The 21,316-nt window shown below is 40.2% G+C and overlaps 1 protein-coding gene across 1 annotated transcript in view; it reads right to left on the bottom strand.

Annotated features, from left to right (window-relative positions):
- The window catches only part of Sec24CD (Secretory 24CD), a 203,717-nt gene that overhangs the window by 172,395 nt on the left and 10,006 nt on the right, over nt 1-21,316 (bottom strand). The window contains exon 3 of the mRNA XM_067152321.2: nt 5,355-5,515. Within this exon, the coding sequence (XP_067008422.2) occupies nt 5,355-5,515 (161 nt within the window). The remainder of the gene's footprint in view (nt 1-5,354; nt 5,516-21,316) is intronic.

Below are 21,316 nucleotides of genomic sequence, written 5' to 3' on the forward strand. Positions count from 1 at the left end.
TAAAGAGACAGTTAAAAGAGAGTAAAATGACTAAGCTGCCATTCCAGGTGGGATGACTTCAATTCTTCAACACCTTGATGTGCGCATCAACAAGCTATTCAAGGATAAGCTGAGAAAGATAAACACGAGATTTACAAGTTGCTTTACGTCGCACCAACACAGATAGGTCTTATGGAAACAGGAAAGGGCTAGGAGTGGGTAGGAAACGTCCGTGGGAAACCCATCTTCAAGGCTGCCGACAGTGGGGTTCGAACCCACTATCTCCCGAATACTGGATACTGGCCGCACTTAAGCGACTGAAGCTATCAAGCTCGGTAAGATAAACACGGACTGGCTTAATAGGGAGTCCCTGTGGGACATACAAAGTGGGCCAGTTTACTAGAAGTGTGCGCATGGATTGATGAGGCGTGGAAGAGTACCTTGAGAAAAATCGTCAGTCAAGTGTTTAATCGCCCAAAGTCCTGCTCAAGTATACTCGATCGCAGCACTGCTAGGCCAATACAGGGAGCTTTAGTATATTCGATCGCAGCAGTGAACCACCTATAGGATTATGTAAAAGTTCACTGTGGGATGAATGCGACTTTAAAAAAAAATCATGTATTCAATTTAACAGACAAAATTATTTCATTGACAGTACATAGTCCAGTCCAGTTATTAAAGGTAGAAGAATCTTGAATTTGAAACCAAATGGTCCAGCCTACGGATATAAAAAGGAGATTCTAAGTTCCCATGGAGGGAATTAGATTCTTTTCCACCAATAGAGCATATCAAAAATCAGATCAAAAATTAGATGGATGGCTTTTCCGGCGTTTGCTCTATTAACCAGCGTTTCGTCTTAGGTCTGACACTAGACTCTTCAGAGTGGGATGTGTCAGACCCTACCCACTGACGCTGGGGTGTATGCAGGTGAACTTATCAGAAGCTTATTTATGAAGCACAGTCTGATAACTGCATACGGGAGATAAAACTCCACAATGGAATTAATGCCCGCCTAGCAATTCCAAATGGAAATTCTAAGTTCCCATGGAGGGAATTAGATTCTTTTCCACCAATAGAGCATATCAAAAATCAGATCAAAATTAGATGGATGGCTTTTCCGGCGTTTGCTCTATTAACCAGCGTTTCGTCTTAGGTCTGACACTAGACTCTTCAGAGTGGGATGTGTCAGACCCTAATAGAGCAAACGCCGGAAAAGCCATCCATCTAATTTTTGATCTGATTTTTGATATGCTCTATTGGTGGAAAAGAATCTAATTCCCTCCATGGGAACTTAGAATTTCCATTTGGAATTGCTAGGCGGGCATTAATTCCATTGTGGAGTTTTATCTCCCGTATGCAGTTATCAGACTGTGCTTCATAAATAAGCTTCTGATAAGTTCACCTGCATACACCCCAGCGTCAGTGGGTAGGGTCTGACACATCCCACTCTGAAGAGTCTAGTGTCAGACCTAAGACGAAACGCTGGTTAATAGAGCAAACGCCGGAAAAGCCATCCATCTAATTTTGATCTGATTTTTGATATGCTCTATTGGTGGAAAAGAATCTAATTCCCTCCATGGGAACTTAGAATTTCCATTTGGAATTGCTAGGCGGGCATTAATTCCATTGTGGAGTTTTATCTCCCGTATGCAGTTATCAGACTGTGCTTCATAAATAAGCTTCTGATAAGTTCACCTGCATACACCCCAGCGTCAGTGGGTAGGGTCTGACACATCCCACTCTGAAGAGTCTAGTGTCAGACCTAAGACGAAACGCTGGTTAATAGAGCAAACGCCGGAAAAGCCATCCATCTAATTTTTGATCTGATTTTTGATATGCTCTATTGGTGGAAAAGAATCTAATTCCCTCCATGGGAACTTAGAATTTCCATTTGGAATTGCTAGGCGGGCATTAATTCCATTGTGGAGTTTTATCTCCCGTATGCAGTTATCAGACTGTGCTTCATAAATAAGCTTCTGATAAGTTCACCTGCATACACCCCAGCGTCAGTGGGTAGGGTCTGACACATCCCACTCTGAAGAGTCTAGTGTCAGACCTAAGACGAAACGCTGGTTAATAGAGCAAACGCCGGAAAAGCCATCCATCTAATTTTGATCTGATTTTTGATATGCTCTATTGGTGGAAAAGAATCTAATTCCCTCCATGGGAACTTAGAATTTCCATTTGGAATTGCTAGGCGGGCATTAATTCCATTGTGGAGTTTTATCTCCCGTATGCAGTTATCAGACTGTGCTTCATAAATAAGCTTCTGATAAGTTCACCTGCATACACCCCAGCGTCAGTGGGTAGGGTCTGACACATCCCACTCTGAAGAGTCTAGTGTCAGACCTAAGACGAAACGCTGGTTAATAGAGCAAACGCCGGAAAAGCCATCCATCTAATTTTTGATCTGATTTTTGATATGCTCTATTGGTGGAAAAGAATCTAATTCCCTCCATGGGAACTTAGAATTTCCATTTGGAATTGCTAGGCGGGCATTAATTCCATTGTGGAGTTTTATCTCCCGTATGCAGTTATCAGACTGTGCTTCATAAATAAGCTTCTGATAAGTTCACCTGCATACACCCCAGCGTCAGTGGGTAGGGTCTGACACATCCCACTCTGAAGAGTCTAGTGTCAGACCTAAGACGAAACGCTGGTTAATAGAGCAAACGCTGGAAAAGCCATCCATCTAATTTTGATCTGATTTTTGATATGCTCTATTGGTGGAAAAGAATCTAATTCCCTCCATGGGAACTTAGAATTTCCATTTGGAATTGCTAGGCGGGCATTAATTCCATTGTGGAGTTTTATCTCCCGTATGCAGTTATCAGACTGTGCTTCATAAATAAGCTTCTGATAAGTTCACCTGCATACACCCCAGCGTCAGTGGGTAGGGTCTGACACATCCCACTCTGAAGAGTCTAGTGTCAGACCTAAGATGAAACGCTGGTTAATAGAGCAAACGCCGGAAAAGCCATCCATCTAATTTTTGATCTGATTTTTGATATGCTCTATTGGTGGAAAAGAATCTAATTCCCTCCATGGGAACTTAGAATTTCCATTTGGAATTGCTAGGCGGGCATTAATTCCATTGTGGAGTTTTATCTCCCGTATGCAGTTATCAGACTGTGCTTCATAAATAAGCTTCTGATAAGTTCACCTGCATACACCCCAGCGTCAGTGGGTAGGGTCTGACACATCCCACTCTGAAGAGTCTAGTGTCAGACCTAAGACGAAACGCTGGTTAATAGAGCAAACGCCGGAAAAGCCATCCATCTAATTTTGATCTGATTTTTGATATGCTCTATTGGTGGAAAAGAATCTAATTCCCTCCATGGGAACTTAGAATTTCCATTTGGAATTGCTAGGCGGGCATTAATTCCATTGTGGAGTTTTATCTCCCGTATGCAGTTATCAGACTGTGCTTCATAAATAAGCTTCTGATAAGTTCACCTGCATACACCCCAGCGTCAGTGGGTAGGGTCTGACACATCCCACTCTGAAGAGTCTAGTGTCAGACCTAAGACGAAACGCTGGTTAATAGAGCAAACGCCGGAAAAGCCATCCATCTAATTTTTGATCTGATTTTTGATATGCTCTATTGGTGGAAAAGAATCTAATTCCCTCCATGGGAACTTAGAATTTCCATTTGGAATTGCTAGGCGGGCATTAATTCCATTGTGGAGTTTTATCTCCCGTATGCAGTTATCAGACTGTGCTTCATAAATAAGCTTCTGATAAGTTCACCTGCATACACCCCAGCGTCAGTGGGTAGGGTCTGACACATCCCACTCTGAAGAGTCTAGTGTCAGACCTAAGACGAAACGCTGGTTAATAGAGCAAACGCCGGAAAAGCCATCCATCTAATTTTTGATCTGATATAAAAAGGAGCCCGCTGGGCAAGTAGGAATCAGTGTCTTCATGTATTCCCAGCTGCCACGTGTGCGGGCCAGTTTAAATTTCTAAGCGTCAGAGGTGCAAGCCCAGGACTCTAACTTCGTGTGAGATAGGAGGTGATAATTTACTTCAAGCTGTTAATAGTGAATGACTTGTATAAACAGACACATGAGTAATAGAATTTGTTTCGTAAAGTGCCGAAATGAAAGGGCTTAAATAATTGACATTCTCTTTACAAGCAAACAATCACGAAGTGATTTGTGTAATTCATCTCAGCTCGGAAAGACTGTGCATTAAATTATTTCAAAGGACTGTTTCGCATGAACAGCACTTTAACTTATTCTCACATGGCTGTGCATTCGAAACAGAATTTATTTGCAAGACTGTGCTTAGCTTTTCTCATAAAACTGTGCTTTTGAATATTTCACAAGACTGTGCCTCAGTGAAAGAACTTAATTCCTTTTCGTAAGACTGTGTCTTCGCAACAGTGTTCATTTCACAAACTGTGCTTTAACTTGTATTCATAAGACTGTGTCTTCGTTACAGCATTTACCGTGTTTTCAAGTATTACATAATACTATGTCCCAGTAACATTATTTGCTTCTTTTCGTTAGATTGTGCCAAAGTAACAGTGTTCATTTCATTTCGTAAGACTGAGCCTTAGTGTCAGAGATGGATCTGGACTTTGTAAATTGTATTACCCCATTAACTTAAATTTCGTCGACGAGTGTATCCGATGACAATTATTTCATATTTTTGAACTGTGCTAATCTTTCTTTTTATCATAAACTGCGATACTGAATTAATTTGAATTTCTTAGATAAGTGCATCGAATAACCAACATATTATTTGCGCTGAACCTTATTAACTGTGGAACTTGTGTATTATACAAACAGTGTCGTGTAACAATCTTCAGTGCAGTGCGGTAGAGAAGTGTTGTATCAGATCCTATTGACATTCTGTGCGAAGTCTACACACTTCTTTACTCCCTTCATGGGATCTCAGTGGAATAGTGTCTAAATTAATTTTTCCATGATGCACGCTGACATCACCAGACAACAGACTCCTGGGTTTGAGCCTCAACGGAACTTCAAAGGCCGTCAACCACCGTAGGATAACGTGGTGCCATGGTGCTGATAGGAGTTCCATGGTGAGGGGGAAGGAGTACGACAACGTGGGACATCACAGACGCCGATGGACAGTGTCTCTCCCTACCTCCGCCTGGACTTTCTAAACCCCTATTGCTTGTCTGTAAAAGGTGATATAGGCCTAATCTGTCTATCTTGAATAAACGTAAGGTTCAACTTAATAGGAACTTATTCTACTATCCTTCTCTCTATCTGGTTTTCCTAGCATGGACCGTACACGCCCTGGCATCAACCCATGCTCTCCACTGAATTAAAGTACGGGCATGGACATGAATATCTTTTATTCACATTTTCCCCTCGAGCACAAGTCAATTACATAATACTTACCGAATTTGGCATGGGAGGTCTCTGGCCCCCACTGATGTTCATTCCTGCCATCTGGTTTGTTAATTGATTTGGTGTGGATGAAGGTGGAGGGTGTCCCATTGTATGAGGACCACGCTGAGGTGCCATGTGAGGTGGTAGCTGTCCTTGACCCATTGCAGATCCTATAAAAATACACATAATAAGCAAAGAGAGTATACAGTCCTACAATAAACAGAGAGATTTGCTTTGGATGACCAACAGGCAAACAAATTTAAAAGGAACTATATGTGTATACTTGTGTGTTTCCTTTTTAATACATATAAACTTGAAAGAACCACATGTCGTCGTCGTCATCATCATCATCACCACCACCACCACCATAGAACTACTCCAGCATGCCGGGTAGGGCGAGGCTGAACAAGTCTCCGCCATCGTTATCTGTAAGAAATGCCTCCTCTCTCAACACTGACACCAGATTCTCTCCACATCCTTTCCTAGCTGGTGTAAGCATCACTTCCTAGGTCTTCCCACTGGCATTCTTCCTTCAACCCTTCTTTCTAGATATGCACATGGTGTTCTTGTGAATTCGATTTACATGTCCATACTTTGTTAGTCTCGAAGTCCTTAGCTTCTCTTCTATCGAGTCCACTTCCAGTTCCATTCTGATGTCATCGTTCCTTACATGGTCCTGGAGTGTTTTCTAGCGAGTAATTCACACAAACTTCAATTCACATGCCTGCAGTTTATAAGCTTCTCTCTTTCAGCATACACGTTTCTAGACTGTATGTGAGAATGGGCACAAAGTATGTCTAATACATGATCATCTTGGTTTTAAATGGGCACCTTGTTATCGCAAAGTAGATGTCTTATGAGGTTGTAGAAGTTGGAACTGCTAGCCACTCTGTTTACTATTTCTTTACATGCAGTAACTCCACTGTTGTACGCTCTCAAGCCCGGAATGAAAAAGGAGGAGGGTTAGCTGGGTTGGTAACCAGCTTGTAAAAACAGCTAACGCCGAGTGTTGAGCGGCGGTAAATAACTCGACACCCTAAGGTAGGCCAATGATTTCAGGCGGAGGAGCCTCCTTAGGATTAGGTGATGGTCCCCGAGAGGAGGAAATGCCACTGAAATTCAGTGTGTTCTGATCTAACAGCAAAGCAGGTGGAAGAGGAACCCCCTTATTTCTTAGTTCCCAATGGCTGGGGAGGTGGAAGAGGTCATGCCAGATGGAATGGCTGCAAAGGGGCAACTCAAGTGTACTCTGAGTCTATGACAGTCCACTGCAGTTCTGGTGCTGGAAACTGCATGTCTCAAGCTATATATGCTGCAGTGAATGGCTCCAGGACCATAGTATATGGGTCACTCCTCGGTAAGTTGCGATCCACCTTAAACAAAGTCATGCCTATGGAATTCTCTTCTGCTGTTCCTCTAAAAGCCCAACGACGATGGGATAAGGATGATGAAAGCAGGTTTGGGTAAACTGGAATCTTCTAGTCTGTACCTGCACGTTAGCACTAGATGTGTGATGATATAGATGTTGATTCCCATAGGGAATCTGAAATATTTCATCTATATCATGTGATGGCCAAGGAGGCATTAATTTTTGGTAGTGAGACAAAGTCTCTCGTAGTGCATTGGCACTACCGGTGGCTTCAAGTAGCCTACGCAGTGGCCTCCACGGTATGCACTAGCCATGCGTCTTGGTAGGTGTGCTAGGTACCAACTGACGAGCCCAACCTAGCACACTGGGGCAAAACACTGGCAACCAGGAATTAGCTGGAAAATTTATAATGTCCAATAATGGACCATTTATAGATGTGCGATGGTCGCATTCCTGAGACCCTGTGTCTACTCAGGGATCCGGTCCTGCATCTGTGACTCGGCAGACCTATTTAGGACTACTGCTGCCCACCCTGAATGGAGAAGGCCCTAGAAAATGTGGGCTAAACATCGGTAGTCACTTTCAAAACCTGTCTGTGAAACCGCACTCAGAGGGTTACTCCAACTTGTGGTCGAAATCATGAAAGAAGGAAATCTACGTTCATCACTATTGGTGCATGAAACGTCAGAACATTATTAGACGACGATAACACACCAGAAAGAAGAACAGCTCTCGTCAGCCATGAGCTAAAGAGACTCATCAATGATGTCATCGCCATGAGTGAAACCAGATTCGCAGAAGGAAAAATCATCAAGGCTTCATCAGGCTAAACCATATTCTGAAAAGGAAAGGAGGTAAATGAACGTTGCATCCATGGTGTGAGTTTAGAGTAAAGACCAAATTGGTGAATGGTCATCGACTTACTCCCATCACAGTAAATGAAAGACCCATGACTCTCCTCATACCTCTTGCAGGAGGCAGATTCATTACTCTCATCTTCTCATATGCCCTCACTCTTAAGGATGACAAGGATTGAGAGAATCGCTTCTACCATTAACTGAACACAGTCCTCACCAAAGTGCCTGCTAGAGACAAGCTTGAACTACTAGGAGACTTCAATGCCAGAGTGAGGAGGGACAACCTCTTATGGGGAAAAGTCATGCGTAAACATGGAATTGGGAACTGCAATGCTAATTGTCAGTTACTTCTTGGCCTGTGTGCTGAGCATGAGCTCTTTATCACCAAAACCTAATTCCAACTGCCAAATCGCTTCAAGACCACATGGATGCACACACGCTCTAAACATTGGCATATAATATATTATGTCATCACCTGACAGTGCGACAAGAATGATGTCCTAACCACGAAAACACCCTGGAATATTGATGACTGCTGGACAGATCATAAACTTCTTATTAGTCTTGCCGTTGATGCCTTCACGGCCCGTATTTATAGACATGATACTGTATAGGCTATTGGGCTTATACCATGTCAAGAAAATAAGGTGAAATTCTTTACGTTTCGCAGAGAACTGTGCTCTGCATCATCAGAAGAAAATCTCGACTGTCCACGAGAAAGGCTTCTTAAACAACAACTTAGTTGATTCTTCTTATTAGTCAATTCAGGATTACCATCCATAAAATGCCACAAACCCACTTCACGAATCCAACAAGGAAGAAGTTCTACACTTCTAAGCTTCAACTTGATAGTGTTGCCAAAGAATACCAAAACTCTATTATAGAACAACTAACTCACAATCCAATCAACACAAAGAAGAAAACGCATTTTTAAGAACTAAAACAGAAGTGTCAGTCTGAAATCAGGGAAATAAAGAACAACTGGTGGCAGCAAAAAGACAAGACACTGCCAAATCACTTCAAGACCACATGGATGCACACACGCTCTAAACATTGGCATATAATAGATTATGTCATCACCTGACAGGGTTCAGATATCAGGGACTTATGCAACTTTTATGCAGGACTGAAAGAGCTGTATGGTTCTGTCTGCTCATCATCAGGAACTCTGAAAGCTGTTGATCATACCACCATTCATACAGACAGGCAGGACATCTTGAAACGATGGAAAGAGCACTTCAGCTCACTCCTGAACAGTAGTTCTGCTGATGCTGAAGATTTTCTTCAACATGCTCCTCAACATACTTCCCAACCCTGGATGGACAACATTCCTCTTGAACTCATTCAAAGTGGAAGCTCACCTCTAACCAGGCTTTTCTACCTGATTCTTCTAATCTGGGAAACCAAGTATGTTTCTGCTGCCATGAAAAACTCCAGAATAGTTACAATCTTCAAGAAAGGTGATTGCAGTATCTGTGGAAACTACCGTGGTATATCCCTGGAAAAATATTTGCTAGAATCTTAATGAATCGACTTCAGGTTGTTTCTGAGAGGTTACTACCTGAATCTCAGTGTGGGTTTCGTACCTCTCGTTGTACAACTGACATGATCTTCTGCATAAGACAACTCCAGCAGAACAGCAGAGAACAAATGACACCTCTGTTCTTAGTGTTCTATGACCTTGAAAAGGCCTTTGATACGGTTCCTTGAAACACTATGTGGATGGTTTTGAGGTACTTTGGATGCCCCTAGCATTTTGTTGGTCTGATCCAAACTCTCCATGATGGTATGGTTGGTCAGGTACTGTATCAGAATGATATCTCAGAAGAATTTCCAATCACAAATGGGCACAAGCAAGGATATGTACTTGCACACACACGTTTCACCCTGTACCTCGCAGCTATGCTTTACGAGACAATGCCTGCAAACAACACAGGTGTGGAAATTAAATATAGGTATGATGGGAGACTTTTCAACCAGGCCAGACTTCGCTCTAAACGATTAACCTTTTCTACTTGGGTCACAGAATGCAATGTGCAGATGACAATGCTTCTCCAGCCTACACACCAGAAGAGCTTCAACAATCTGTCATCTGCTTCAACAGAGCTTATGAACGTTTTGGCCTGACTGTCAACATTCAGAAGACCAAAGTGCTTACTCAGCCTGCTCCTGGAACCATCCCCCCCTGATTTTGATATCACCATATCTGGCACAGCTCTGGACAGGGCGGAGCACTTCTTGTACCTTGGGAGTACTTTCTCAATGCATTGTACCTGTGAGGAGGACGCGGAAAACAGAATACAGGCTGCCCATGTGGCCTTTGGACATCTCTTGCATCATGTATTCCAGAACAAAGATCTAAGTATCTGTAACAAAAATGATGGTGTACCAAGCTGTTATTTCTATGTTACTCTATGGGTGTGAAACCTGGACCCTATATTGCCGGGACATCAAGAAACTGGAACGCTTTCATCAACAAAAACTTAGATCCATCATGAACATCAAATTTACTCATTTGGGACAAATATTTCAGGTTCCCTATGGGAATCAACATCTATATCATAACAAAGCAGTTCTCAAGAAAGCAAAGCTAAACCACATCGAAGCCACCATTGAGGGTCATCGGCTTAGATGGGCAGGCCATATCAATGTGACAGCAAACTCCCTCGGCAAATCCTGTATGGTGAACTCACCACTGGCAAGAAAACTTGTGGTGCTCCTCTGAAGCGATAAAGACCAACTTAAGCCGACCATGAGAAGAGTAGATATAAACCCAAATACTTGGCATACTGTCGCATTGCATCGCCCTCGCTGGCGTACTACCATCTCAGCTGTAGTTGCACAGTTTGAGCAGAAACCTCAAAGACAGGAAGACGAAACTTGCCAGAGAAAGAAGCTATGTCAAACACTGCCACGTCCCCCAACCTTCTATTGGATGCAACATGTGTGGCTGCATGTTTTATGCAAGAATTAGTCTGATAAGCCACCAGCACCACTTTCATCGTGTGGACTAAAGATTACAGACCTGCAGGCGAGAAACAAAAACTCAGATACGAGTATTGGCCGCCAACGACGACATGCAGTACCCTGCTGGAAATCATGCTGCTTAGATATAATATCTAGATCAAATCTAAAACATAAATCTCAAGTTTCACACATGTATTACAAAATAGTAAAGAAAACTATACACAATACTTTGAGGGACATATTCCAACCAAAGGTCATAAACAGACATTTGAGTAATTTAATTAACTGTTGCATAATAGAACTTTTCTTTTTCTATTTGATGTTTTTGCTAACTGAGGAATGTTGCACTAACCCATGCAGAATTTCAGCAACTGTGGGATATGAAAGGGCTAGATATAGGGTTATTATTAAGGGTATGGCATTATACATCATTAAAACATATTTCAATTATATTATTTTAAGATATTAAGGCCCCTCCGATGATCAGACTGCAGACCATTGGCCTCTCCCTGCTTGGGTCTGTAGTTAAAATCCCAGTCACTAAAAGTCAGATTTGTGCTGAACAAAATGGAGGTGGGACAGATTTTCTCTGGACACTCCAGTTTTCCCTGTCACTCCACCAACACCCCCCACAATCACTTCATTTCATTTGGTATTCATTAATCATTCCCTCCCCCCGAGGAGTGCAACCAAGCTTCGCCAGCCAGTATTATTTCCTACCCTCGGCGGTAGATGGGAGATTCAGTAATTCTATTCCTGACCTGGACGGTTGACTGGAAACAGGCTATGGATTTTCATTACATATTAAACAAAAGGAAAACAATATGAAATATAACAAAATTACCTATTAAAGATAACTTAGGTAGTCTACAGTTAATGACAACAATGACAACAACAACAACAACAACAACAACAACAATAATAATAATAATAATAATAATAATAATAATAATAATAATAATAATAATATCATCTTACAAATTACTAATATTTTCACAAACCATAGCTGTAACATAGCTTTTGAAACAACTAATACCAATTCCAAAATTTTCTATAAAACACTCACCATTAACACAATAGACAAGTATTAAGGTTCTGGAGTATATAAATTAAAGTGTGCTAATTGCAATGCAAGTTATAAAGTCCAAACTGGTAGAAATTTTCAAAGACATTAAGAAGAACATATCAATGCCATAAAACACAGAAAATTATCTTCAATGAGCAAGCAAATGATGGATTTAAATCATTCATACACTTCCACAGACAAAGATTTGATCATTTTGCAAAAAGCTATAAAAGATCCTTTACCTAATATTTATGGAAATAACCATATTGAATCAGATCAAAGAAGCTATTTGAATCTAAATTTAAAAGAGATTTCTGATAAAATCAACATACTGCATAAGTTGATAAACATATTTATAAAGCAATATTCTAATGCACATGTTAAAGTAAATAAACAACTTAGCATTCAACCTTGTTATGCAGTCCCGCACAGCTCAATACATTCAAATTCAATGAGAGATGTTAAATAAATGATGCAATCATATTTATAATAATAATAATAATAATAATAATAATAATAATGTTATTTTCTTTACATCCCACTAACTACTTTTACAGTTTTCGGGGACGCCGAGGTGCCGGAATTTAGTCCAGCAGTTCTTCTTTTACGTGCCAGTAAATCTACCGACATAAGGCTGACGTATTTGAACACATTCAAATACCACCGGACTGAGCCAGAATCGAACTTGCCAAGTTGGGGTCAGAAGGCCAGCACCTCAACCAATCGTCTGAGCCACTAAGCCCAGCCCAATCTTATTTCAATAGTTCTTATTTCCTTCTTTAACAATTTTTATTTTATTTTGTCTTCTTTTTCTCAGATCATATTCTACAAGAACAAGAAGCTGAAATGAAATCACGTCCACCCATCGTCTGTTCCGTTTTAGCATTTTAATCTGTTAGCTACAGCATTTTTAAAAAGATTAATTGAAGTTTTTAAAAAATCCTTATTTTGTACTGAGATATGTTAACGTTTTGAAAAATATATATCTCCAACTATAACTCACCTCATTTATGACCTATTTTATTGGGAATTAACATTGTAGTTTTTTAAGACAGTATAGTGTTTTTAAACATATTCAAGATTCTTAAGAGTTATTTTTATGACATTTTCAAGAACTGAATAATGTTTTCATCATTCACATATCTAATGTTTTAATTGTTGCATGTTATGTAGCTAAGAAAGGTACAATCAAACCATAACATGTACTAGTTAACATATGTTAAAAGTATTGAAAAGGTGGACCTTATTAAAAGGATGTCTTAATAAGAAATTATATTACAATTTAATTTTAAATCAATATGGAATACAAATATGAAATTTGTCATATGTAGTCTATAGCCTCTGATTTGCTCAGAGGACAATCTTCAACCATGTTACATTGAAGCTGCAGCTACACTCTGTAGAAGATACCTTTCACCACCAGTAGATCAGCATATCTGCCATAATTAAAAGATATAAATCTCATTATGATTGATCCGTATTGAAATGTGATTACAATAGTATTTAATTTATTTAACCAGTCTTAACTTCAATTCTACGAGTTGCGCATACAGTTTTTTAAGACCTTTCTGTCTATACATTGTTTATTTTTTTCAATATATTGTGTTGATTTGCTTTAAGGCTGATGATGACCTACAGTTAGGTCGAAACTAGTCCCTGAACATAAATGTGATGTAAAACAATGTAAAACATTGTACAGTTTGTATTAAAAAGGCGGACCTCAATAATAATAAAATATTTAAATACTATTATATCTGCCATAGTTTCTACGGTTTCTATTGAGTACCCTACATGGTACAGGTATGGAAAAGTAGAACAGAATAGAAAATAATAGAATATTCCCATCCCCTAAGTTCTGGATCACCAGGAACTGGGGAGAGGGAAATCATTTATTACAATCCAAATTATTTGATACATGCATGATTTTGTTACAATTAATTTATCTATTACTACCTTAAATATTACAATTAATATATCACTAGCCAGAGACTCGACGCCGAGTGTCAGGCAATGGTAAATAACTCTACTCCGTACAGGGGCCAACGGCTTTGGGAAGATGAGCCCCTTTAGGTAGGTCGATGGTCCTCTAAGTGTAGGAAATGACACTGGAACCCATCACAAGTGTTTGGCCCACTGGTGAAACGAGCAGGGGAGGAGTCCGTTACTCTCATGGTTCCCAACGGTCGCTGAGACAGAAGAGGTCATGCCAGGCGAACTGCCTGTGAAGGCACATCTCAGTAGCAATTTGAGTCTGCGGCAGTTCATTGCAGTCTCGGCGTTTGACCCTGCATGTCTCGTTCCATATGTGCCGATGTGCCGCAGGATATGGCTCCGAGATCACAGTGCGTGGGTCACTTCCCGGCAAGCTGAGATCTACCCTAAACAAATACATGCCAGTGGCACTTCTTCCAAATGTCACTTACTATTTCCAAAGTCCAGCGGCGATGGGATATGGATGGTGGGGGCAGGTTATGGATGAAATTGGAAGACACTAGTTCAGACCTGCACACTGGCAACAGATGTGTGATGGTCGTCTCCCTGAGATCCTGTGACTAGTCCGGAATTCGGTCCTACACCTGTGTTTGGGTAGGCCTGTTTAGGATTACCACTGCCCACCCCACATTGTTAAGACCCTAGAAAAGTTGGGCTAAACATCGGAAGTCACATCTTATGTCAGACTGGGTGGCTGCACCCAGTGGGTCATCTTTCACGCGGTCAGAAATCAAAAGCAGGAAAGAGTCACTCTCTGAAAATTGGAACATGGAATGAAAGGACTTTACTTGATGCGTCAGATAATGGCAGGCCTGAGAGAAGAACAGCTCTCTAGACTCAGCAGTGATGTTGCTGCTTTGAGTGAAACCAGACTGTCCATGGAAGGCAAAATTAGTGAGTTTGGTTCACGATATACCATCTCCTGAAAGCGAAAGGAGGAGCAAAAACTTTTCATCCATGGTGAGGGATTCACTGTGAAGACAAAACTGGTTATTGATCACCAACTTACTCCCACTGCAATCAGTGAAAGATGACTCTCCGCATTCCACTCTCAGGAGGTACTTTTATAACGTCATATCCGCCTATGTCCAACCTTGAATGCTGATGATGATATAAAGGGCGAGTTCTACAATCAGCTGAACACAACCATCACCAAGGTACCATCTACAAATAAGCTCTTACTCCTTGGCGATTTCAATTCCAGAGTTGGGAGAGATAATCGGCTATGGAAAAATGTGATGGGTAAGCAAAGAGTTGGCAATTGTAATGCAAATGGACTATTGCTTCTCAGTCTATGTGCAGAACGTCAACTCTTCATCACCAACACTCAGTTTCAACTGCCTAATTACTTCAAAGACTACATGGATGTGCATCCTTGATCCAAGCATTGGCACATTCTTGATTATGTCATTACACGGCATTGTGATAAGAAGGCCATATTTATTACCAGAACAGCAAAAAATATTGATGATTGCTGGACTGATAAAGAACTCCTTATTTGCCAACTCAGGATCACAGTATGCCCTAAACCACCTAGGCATCTCCAAATCTTGACCAGAAGAAAGTTTAACACATTTAAACTTCAGGATGAATCCTTTGCCACAGAATTTCAGAATATGATCAATGTACAGCTAACAGTTAACACAATTAGCACAAATGACGTTCAGCAAGAATGGGCCACTTTGCAGAAGACAATCACCAAGTCAGCCAAGGAAATCACTGGTTTTGTAAAGCAGAAGAGATAAGATTAGTCTGACGATCTATTCCATCTTCAAGGTCCATCCTCCAACATGAAGAAAGCACATTTTTAGAATTTGAAAGAATGTGTCAAAGATAAGAGAAATTAAGAATACCTGGTGGCAACAGAAAGCTCAGGAACTTCAGAAACTATCTGATGTTCGGGACCTGAGGAACTTTTATGCAGGAATAAAAGAGCTGCATGGTCATCTCATTCTTCAAGAGGTACATTGAAAACTGTTCACAACTCTACCACTCTTACTGACAGTCATGAAATCGTGAAGCGTTGGAAGGAGCATTTTTCCACCCTTCTAAATCGTCCAACTGCTGATGAAGACTGTCTTTGTGATGTGCCTCAACAGCCCGAAAAACCACGGATGGCAGTTCTGCCAACTTACCAAGAATTCAGTGCAGCTCTCAATCGTCTGAAACCCAGAAAGGCACCTGGCCCAGATACCATCCCTCTGGAGTTAATTCAAGCTGGTGGTCAATCACTCACAACTAGGATTTTCATTCTCATCCTCAAAATTTGGGAAGTCAGAGAGGTACCCAGCGAACAAAAAAATTCCATTATCATCATAATCTTCAAAAAAGATGATCGCAGTGTTTGTAGTAACTATCGCAATATATCAGGCTATCTGTTATAGGTAAAATTTTTTGCAAGAATTCTGCTTAACCGCCTCCAGGTTATCTCTGAGAGAATCCTCCCAGAGTCCCAGTGTGGATTTCGAACTTCCAGAGGCACAACTGATCTGATTTTCTGTGCAAGGCTTTAGGAAAAATGCAGAGCGCAACAGAATCCTCTCTTGTTAGTCTTTTATGACCTGGAAAAGGCATTTGGCTCTGTTCCAAGACCTGTTATGTAGGCGGTATTGAAACATTTTGGCTGTCCTCAACATTTTGTTGACCTGGTTCAGACCCTCCATGATGGCATGACCACACAGGTTTGCCGTCAGAATAGGATCTTGGATGAATTTCCTATTACTCATGGACTGAAGCAGGGGTGTGTGCTTGCTCCAACATGATTTGCATTATATTTGGCTGCCATGCTACATGAATCTTTTATGAACAACCCAGGTGTAGAGATTAGTATCATTTCGATGGAGGGCTTTTCAACTTAGCAAGACCAATTTCCGGGAGCTCGCCCAGGTTAAAAAGGTAACTAAAATGCTGTGTGCAGATGATGCTGCTGCATCACCTACACTCACACCATAGGAATTGCAACAGTCAGTTAACTGCTTCAAGAGTGCAGGTGATCATTTTGGTCTCACCATTAACGTTCAAAAGACCAAGGTCCTGGCACAACCTTCACCAGGCACAACCCTTCCACATTTCAACATCTCCATCTCATATACTTTTCATACTTGCATAGTATACTATCTGTGTGCTGTAACTGTGAGCAAGATGTGGAGAAGAGAATTCGTGCTGCCCGTGCAGCATTTGAACGGCTATCACACCGGGTGTTCATGAATAAAGACCTGACAAGTGAAGACGAAACTCATGGTGTACCACACTGTTGTCATCACAACAATGCTGTATGGTTGTGAAACTTGGACCTTTTACTGACGTGACTTGAAGAAAGCGCGAGCGTTTCCACCAGCAAAAAATTTTATTCATCCTTAGGATCAAATGGGAAGACCATGTCACCAACATTGCTGTTCTTGAGAAAGTGCATGCCAAGAGCATAGAATCATCCATCACTAGTCATCAGCTTAGATGGATTGGCCATGTCCGTCGGATGAGTGATACCAGATTTCCACGCCAAATCCTGTCTGGTGACAATCCACAAACCTGGGACATACTTGCTCAAGACCGTACAATTTGGCACCGGACAATCCCTGCTGCTGTCAATCTGACTGAAGGGGAACAACGCAGATATGAAGAGGCCAGGAGAGAAGCACAAAAACTCCGTGCAGTGCAACCACGCCCATCTCCATCAATTCTGTGCAATCTGTGTGGATGCTTATTCCATGCTAGAATTGGTTCAACCATTGAAAGTACATCCACAGACAGAAGTGAATTTATTGGAAGAAGTTAAAAACTCAGAAATGAGTTAAAGCCGCCAAAAACGACCTTACAAATATTACAATTACGCCTACCCGATCTCTAAAATGTAGTTTCCAAGATTTTTATTTTTGATGATTGATGACCTAGATATTAGGCCCCTTCAAACAATAAGCATCAATCAATCAAGATCTTTATTTTTGTCCTAGATGTTAACATTGCTATATACTCTAGGACAACATGTATCTAACCCCTATTAATTTGTGTTAGTGCAAGTATTTAATTGTGTCACTAGTCTGAACAATGTTATCCTTAGCTTACAATAGGCATTATGAACGAATGAATAAGTGATGGAATGAATGACTAAAGGGATGATTTGCTTGACTGGGTTATACTAGTATACTGCATGACTGAATGCATGATGAATGAATGATTTAATGAGTTGAACATTCTCTGCCTACAACTACAGAACTCCAGCAGATATGGTGAGAACATTGCATGTGAATAAATGCATGACAATGAATGAATGATGAATGAATACATGATTAATGAACGACCTGTATTCATACATGCATGAAAAGATGTCTCTCTCCCACTCACGGATACCACAAACTGGGGCAAGAGCATTTGTTAATGAATGAATAAATTAACGATTGAATGAACTGAATGTTCTTAGGGTACATCTACGGCACTCTGGCAGATAAGGTAAGAACATTCGTATGGGAAAGTAGCGGCCATGGTCTTACAAGCACATCCATGGAAAATATCTGCCGGGCAGCTAACAGTAGAGTGCAAACTCCTCATCTCCCGAATGGAACCTTACGGCTGCGTGATACGAACTACACAGCAAACTTCTCTGATTTTTTATTTGTTTACTGTAGGATTTTTTTGTCAACAAGGGGAAAAAAAAAAGGCTAAAACTGGGAAGATAGCAGCCACAGTCTCAATTAAGGTACAGTCAAAGTAATTGTTTAGTGTAAAAGTGGTAAACCTACCACAGGGGTGCCGATGGTGAAGTTCAAACTTACCATCTCCTGAATGCAAATTTTCAGCCAAATGACCTGTAACCTATTATTTTATGCAGCAAACTCTCTCGGTGCACAGTAAATTCTTATGTCTGCTCATTCTGTATTTTTTTTAAATGTTCATTTTAATGAATGAAAAGTCTTGCTAATCACTAACAGTACCCAACAGCAGGACTGACCACCAAACAAGATGCCTGCCTTGCACGCCAAGTGCACAGGTGGCTTGATAAGGAAGGAAGAGGACGAGTGAAAGGTTGGTAGTCTGGCTGCATGACAACAGAACAGTCACAAGCCTGTCAGTCAGGCAGTTTCCAAAGAGGTTTAAAGACTTCAAAGGACTCAAGACTGCCTTCAATTTATTTACAGATCTTCCTCACTTTGGCTAAGAATGTCCATTTTACATGAACAGAAAGATCTACAGTACGACATATGACTCAGTAACAAATTTCTGCAATCCCGTGCACAATTTTTATAAAATACCTCCTCAACAGCAAGACAATGTTCGGTTCCTTCAATGCATATGATTCTTTTCTTACTGTTATGGAACTGATCAAGTCCCAGCAACGTGCAGGTTTAACAAACTTCGAATTCTGCAGCTCCATGCAGTTGCTTTATCACAACACGGAACATGTCCAAACGTAAATAAACAAACAACCCATCCTAGGTCACAGTATTCTTTTGCGGAAAAGAGTAAATATGGTACATGTGCCTGAAAGCAAAGTGTTATTATACAATACATATTATTTTTGTCATCATATCATGGGTCTACAAGCAAAACAGATCATCAGTTCTTGAGCCTTCACATTTTCGTATGCTCCATGTGATTTTTTCCGTTCTATTCCCTGGCGATATCCATTAAACCATGAGACAATTTTGGTTACTGAACTTTCTAATTTGCATTTTTTTGCCAAGTCTCAAAAAGGATGAATTTGATTCACATAAATACATCAATAGAATGTGCTACATTGCGCTATTCTAGAACTCTAACAAACCCAATGCATTATTTTAAAGATAAATATACTTATTGTGAGAGCAGGCATTGACAATGCAAAATTGAACTCTTTCAAATATCTTTTTCTGAGAAATAAGACCTTTTGAAAGTGTTTTGTTTGAAAACTTGGTTATGAAGGCTGTGAAGCTGACTTTTTTAACCTTAAATGGGGGTTTACCTTAAATCGAGGTTTCAGTAGAAAGCACACTTTTTTTTTTTAGATCTTTGCCTGTATTAACATAAATTGTACTATCATACATCATTAACACAGTGACATCAATGAAACAAGGAGATATCTACCCTACACAGTGTACTGTAGTTACAGTTTGTGCTTCATTTTGAGATTTTTGTCGGTGAATGCAAAACTGCTTTGTTTTAAGGTTGTCCTTATAACATTATACATGATTTTCTGTAAAAATCGGGAAAGATACCAAACTAACAAAAAAACACATTAAAATTGGTATGAAACAGCAATCGGTTTATTTAAACACTTTCGCGTATGTTTTCCAAGCAACGGCTTACTCATTAGCACATATTTTCTAATTCCAACAGTCTGAACACACACGTTCACTTTCAAACATTCAGTGGCAAACATATCCATTTTCTTACTTCAAACAGTCATCTTACTTAGATTTACCATATTATGAAAACATATTTCAAGCTCCCTGTAGAATAATGATAACATTTCCACTATAAATTTACATGGGAACAGCCTTTCTGAAATTTAACAATACGCGAAAGTACATAACCTAACCTTTTAAATTAGTTATGCACAACACTGTATCTTGAGGAGAAGTATCACATTCTTATTTTATTTCAGTACATAGTATTAAAGTTAAGCAATTTGTTTGTTATCAACTGCTGTCATTGTACTTTTTGCAAAAATATGTTATCCCGATGATTGTTTACACCAGTTGGAGTTGTGAGGAGACCTCAGGCTCGCTCAAGATCGACTCGCTCACACATAGCGAGGAATTGATACGGAAGATGATCGATCACATTCGATATAAACACTGGAGTAGAGTGTATGAATACTGGTAACAGATAAAAACTAACACACCCGAATTTGCCCATATTAATGGATGAATCAATAAAAGGGTTCTCAATATTGCACAAGTTAACATAGCAATTTTCAAAGGTTGTAATAATATTGTTATTAAAACGGGGGTTCTCTTCTCCTACAGCAGCCATGGTCGGATGTGTATCTGAGTCCGATATCTCATTTTAGCCGGAAGTGCCCGCGCTCTAAATTCCTCTTCTGTCTTGAATCATCCTTAGCAAGCTTATGAAGTCTTTTTCATAGGTTCTTAATGTCCCATAAGCAAAACGAATAGAAATAAATATTTAAGAATTTTAACATTTCCTTAATGCTAAATGTGGGTTTTACCCTACTCTGAATTATGTTAAACCAAATATAAAATTGCATAGCTCTTATGGAACAATTTTCGGGACTGGAAAATTCTTCTGTTAAATGCTAAATCGATGTCACGCAAAATCGGGGTTGTACTGTATAAGGTTTTGTAGGGAGAATAGCAATCTGACACAAAAATATTCCTTCCATAATGGTGAGCAACTAAAGAATCAACACAAAGTAGGAAAAAACATTTATGTTTACAATATTAGTAAACTTTAAGTTGTTGTTGTTGTTGTTCTTGTTTGGGTCGTCAATTCATAAACTTGTCTGATTCTTTATTCATAGCACCCTATCTGTCTTAAACTCTCTATAAAATTATTGCAGCCTGCACCTATTGTGAATTATAGTTATAAAAAAAAAAAAAAAAACACTGTTGAGGAAAGAAATAGTCTTTACTGTGTTAAAATAATGTTATCAGCAATCATGTCTGAGAAATACAGTCACCTAGAAAATATTTTGCCAGGCTGAGTGGCTCAGACGGTTGAGGCGCTGTCCTTCTGACCCTAACTTGGCAGGTTCGATCCTGGTTCAGTCTGGTGATATATGAAG

The sequence above is a fragment of the Anabrus simplex genome, chromosome 8 (genome assembly GCF_040414725.1).
Source record: "Anabrus simplex isolate iqAnaSimp1 chromosome 8, ASM4041472v1, whole genome shotgun sequence".
In the NCBI taxonomy this organism is placed as follows: Eukaryota; Metazoa; Arthropoda; class Insecta; order Orthoptera; family Tettigoniidae; genus Anabrus; species Anabrus simplex.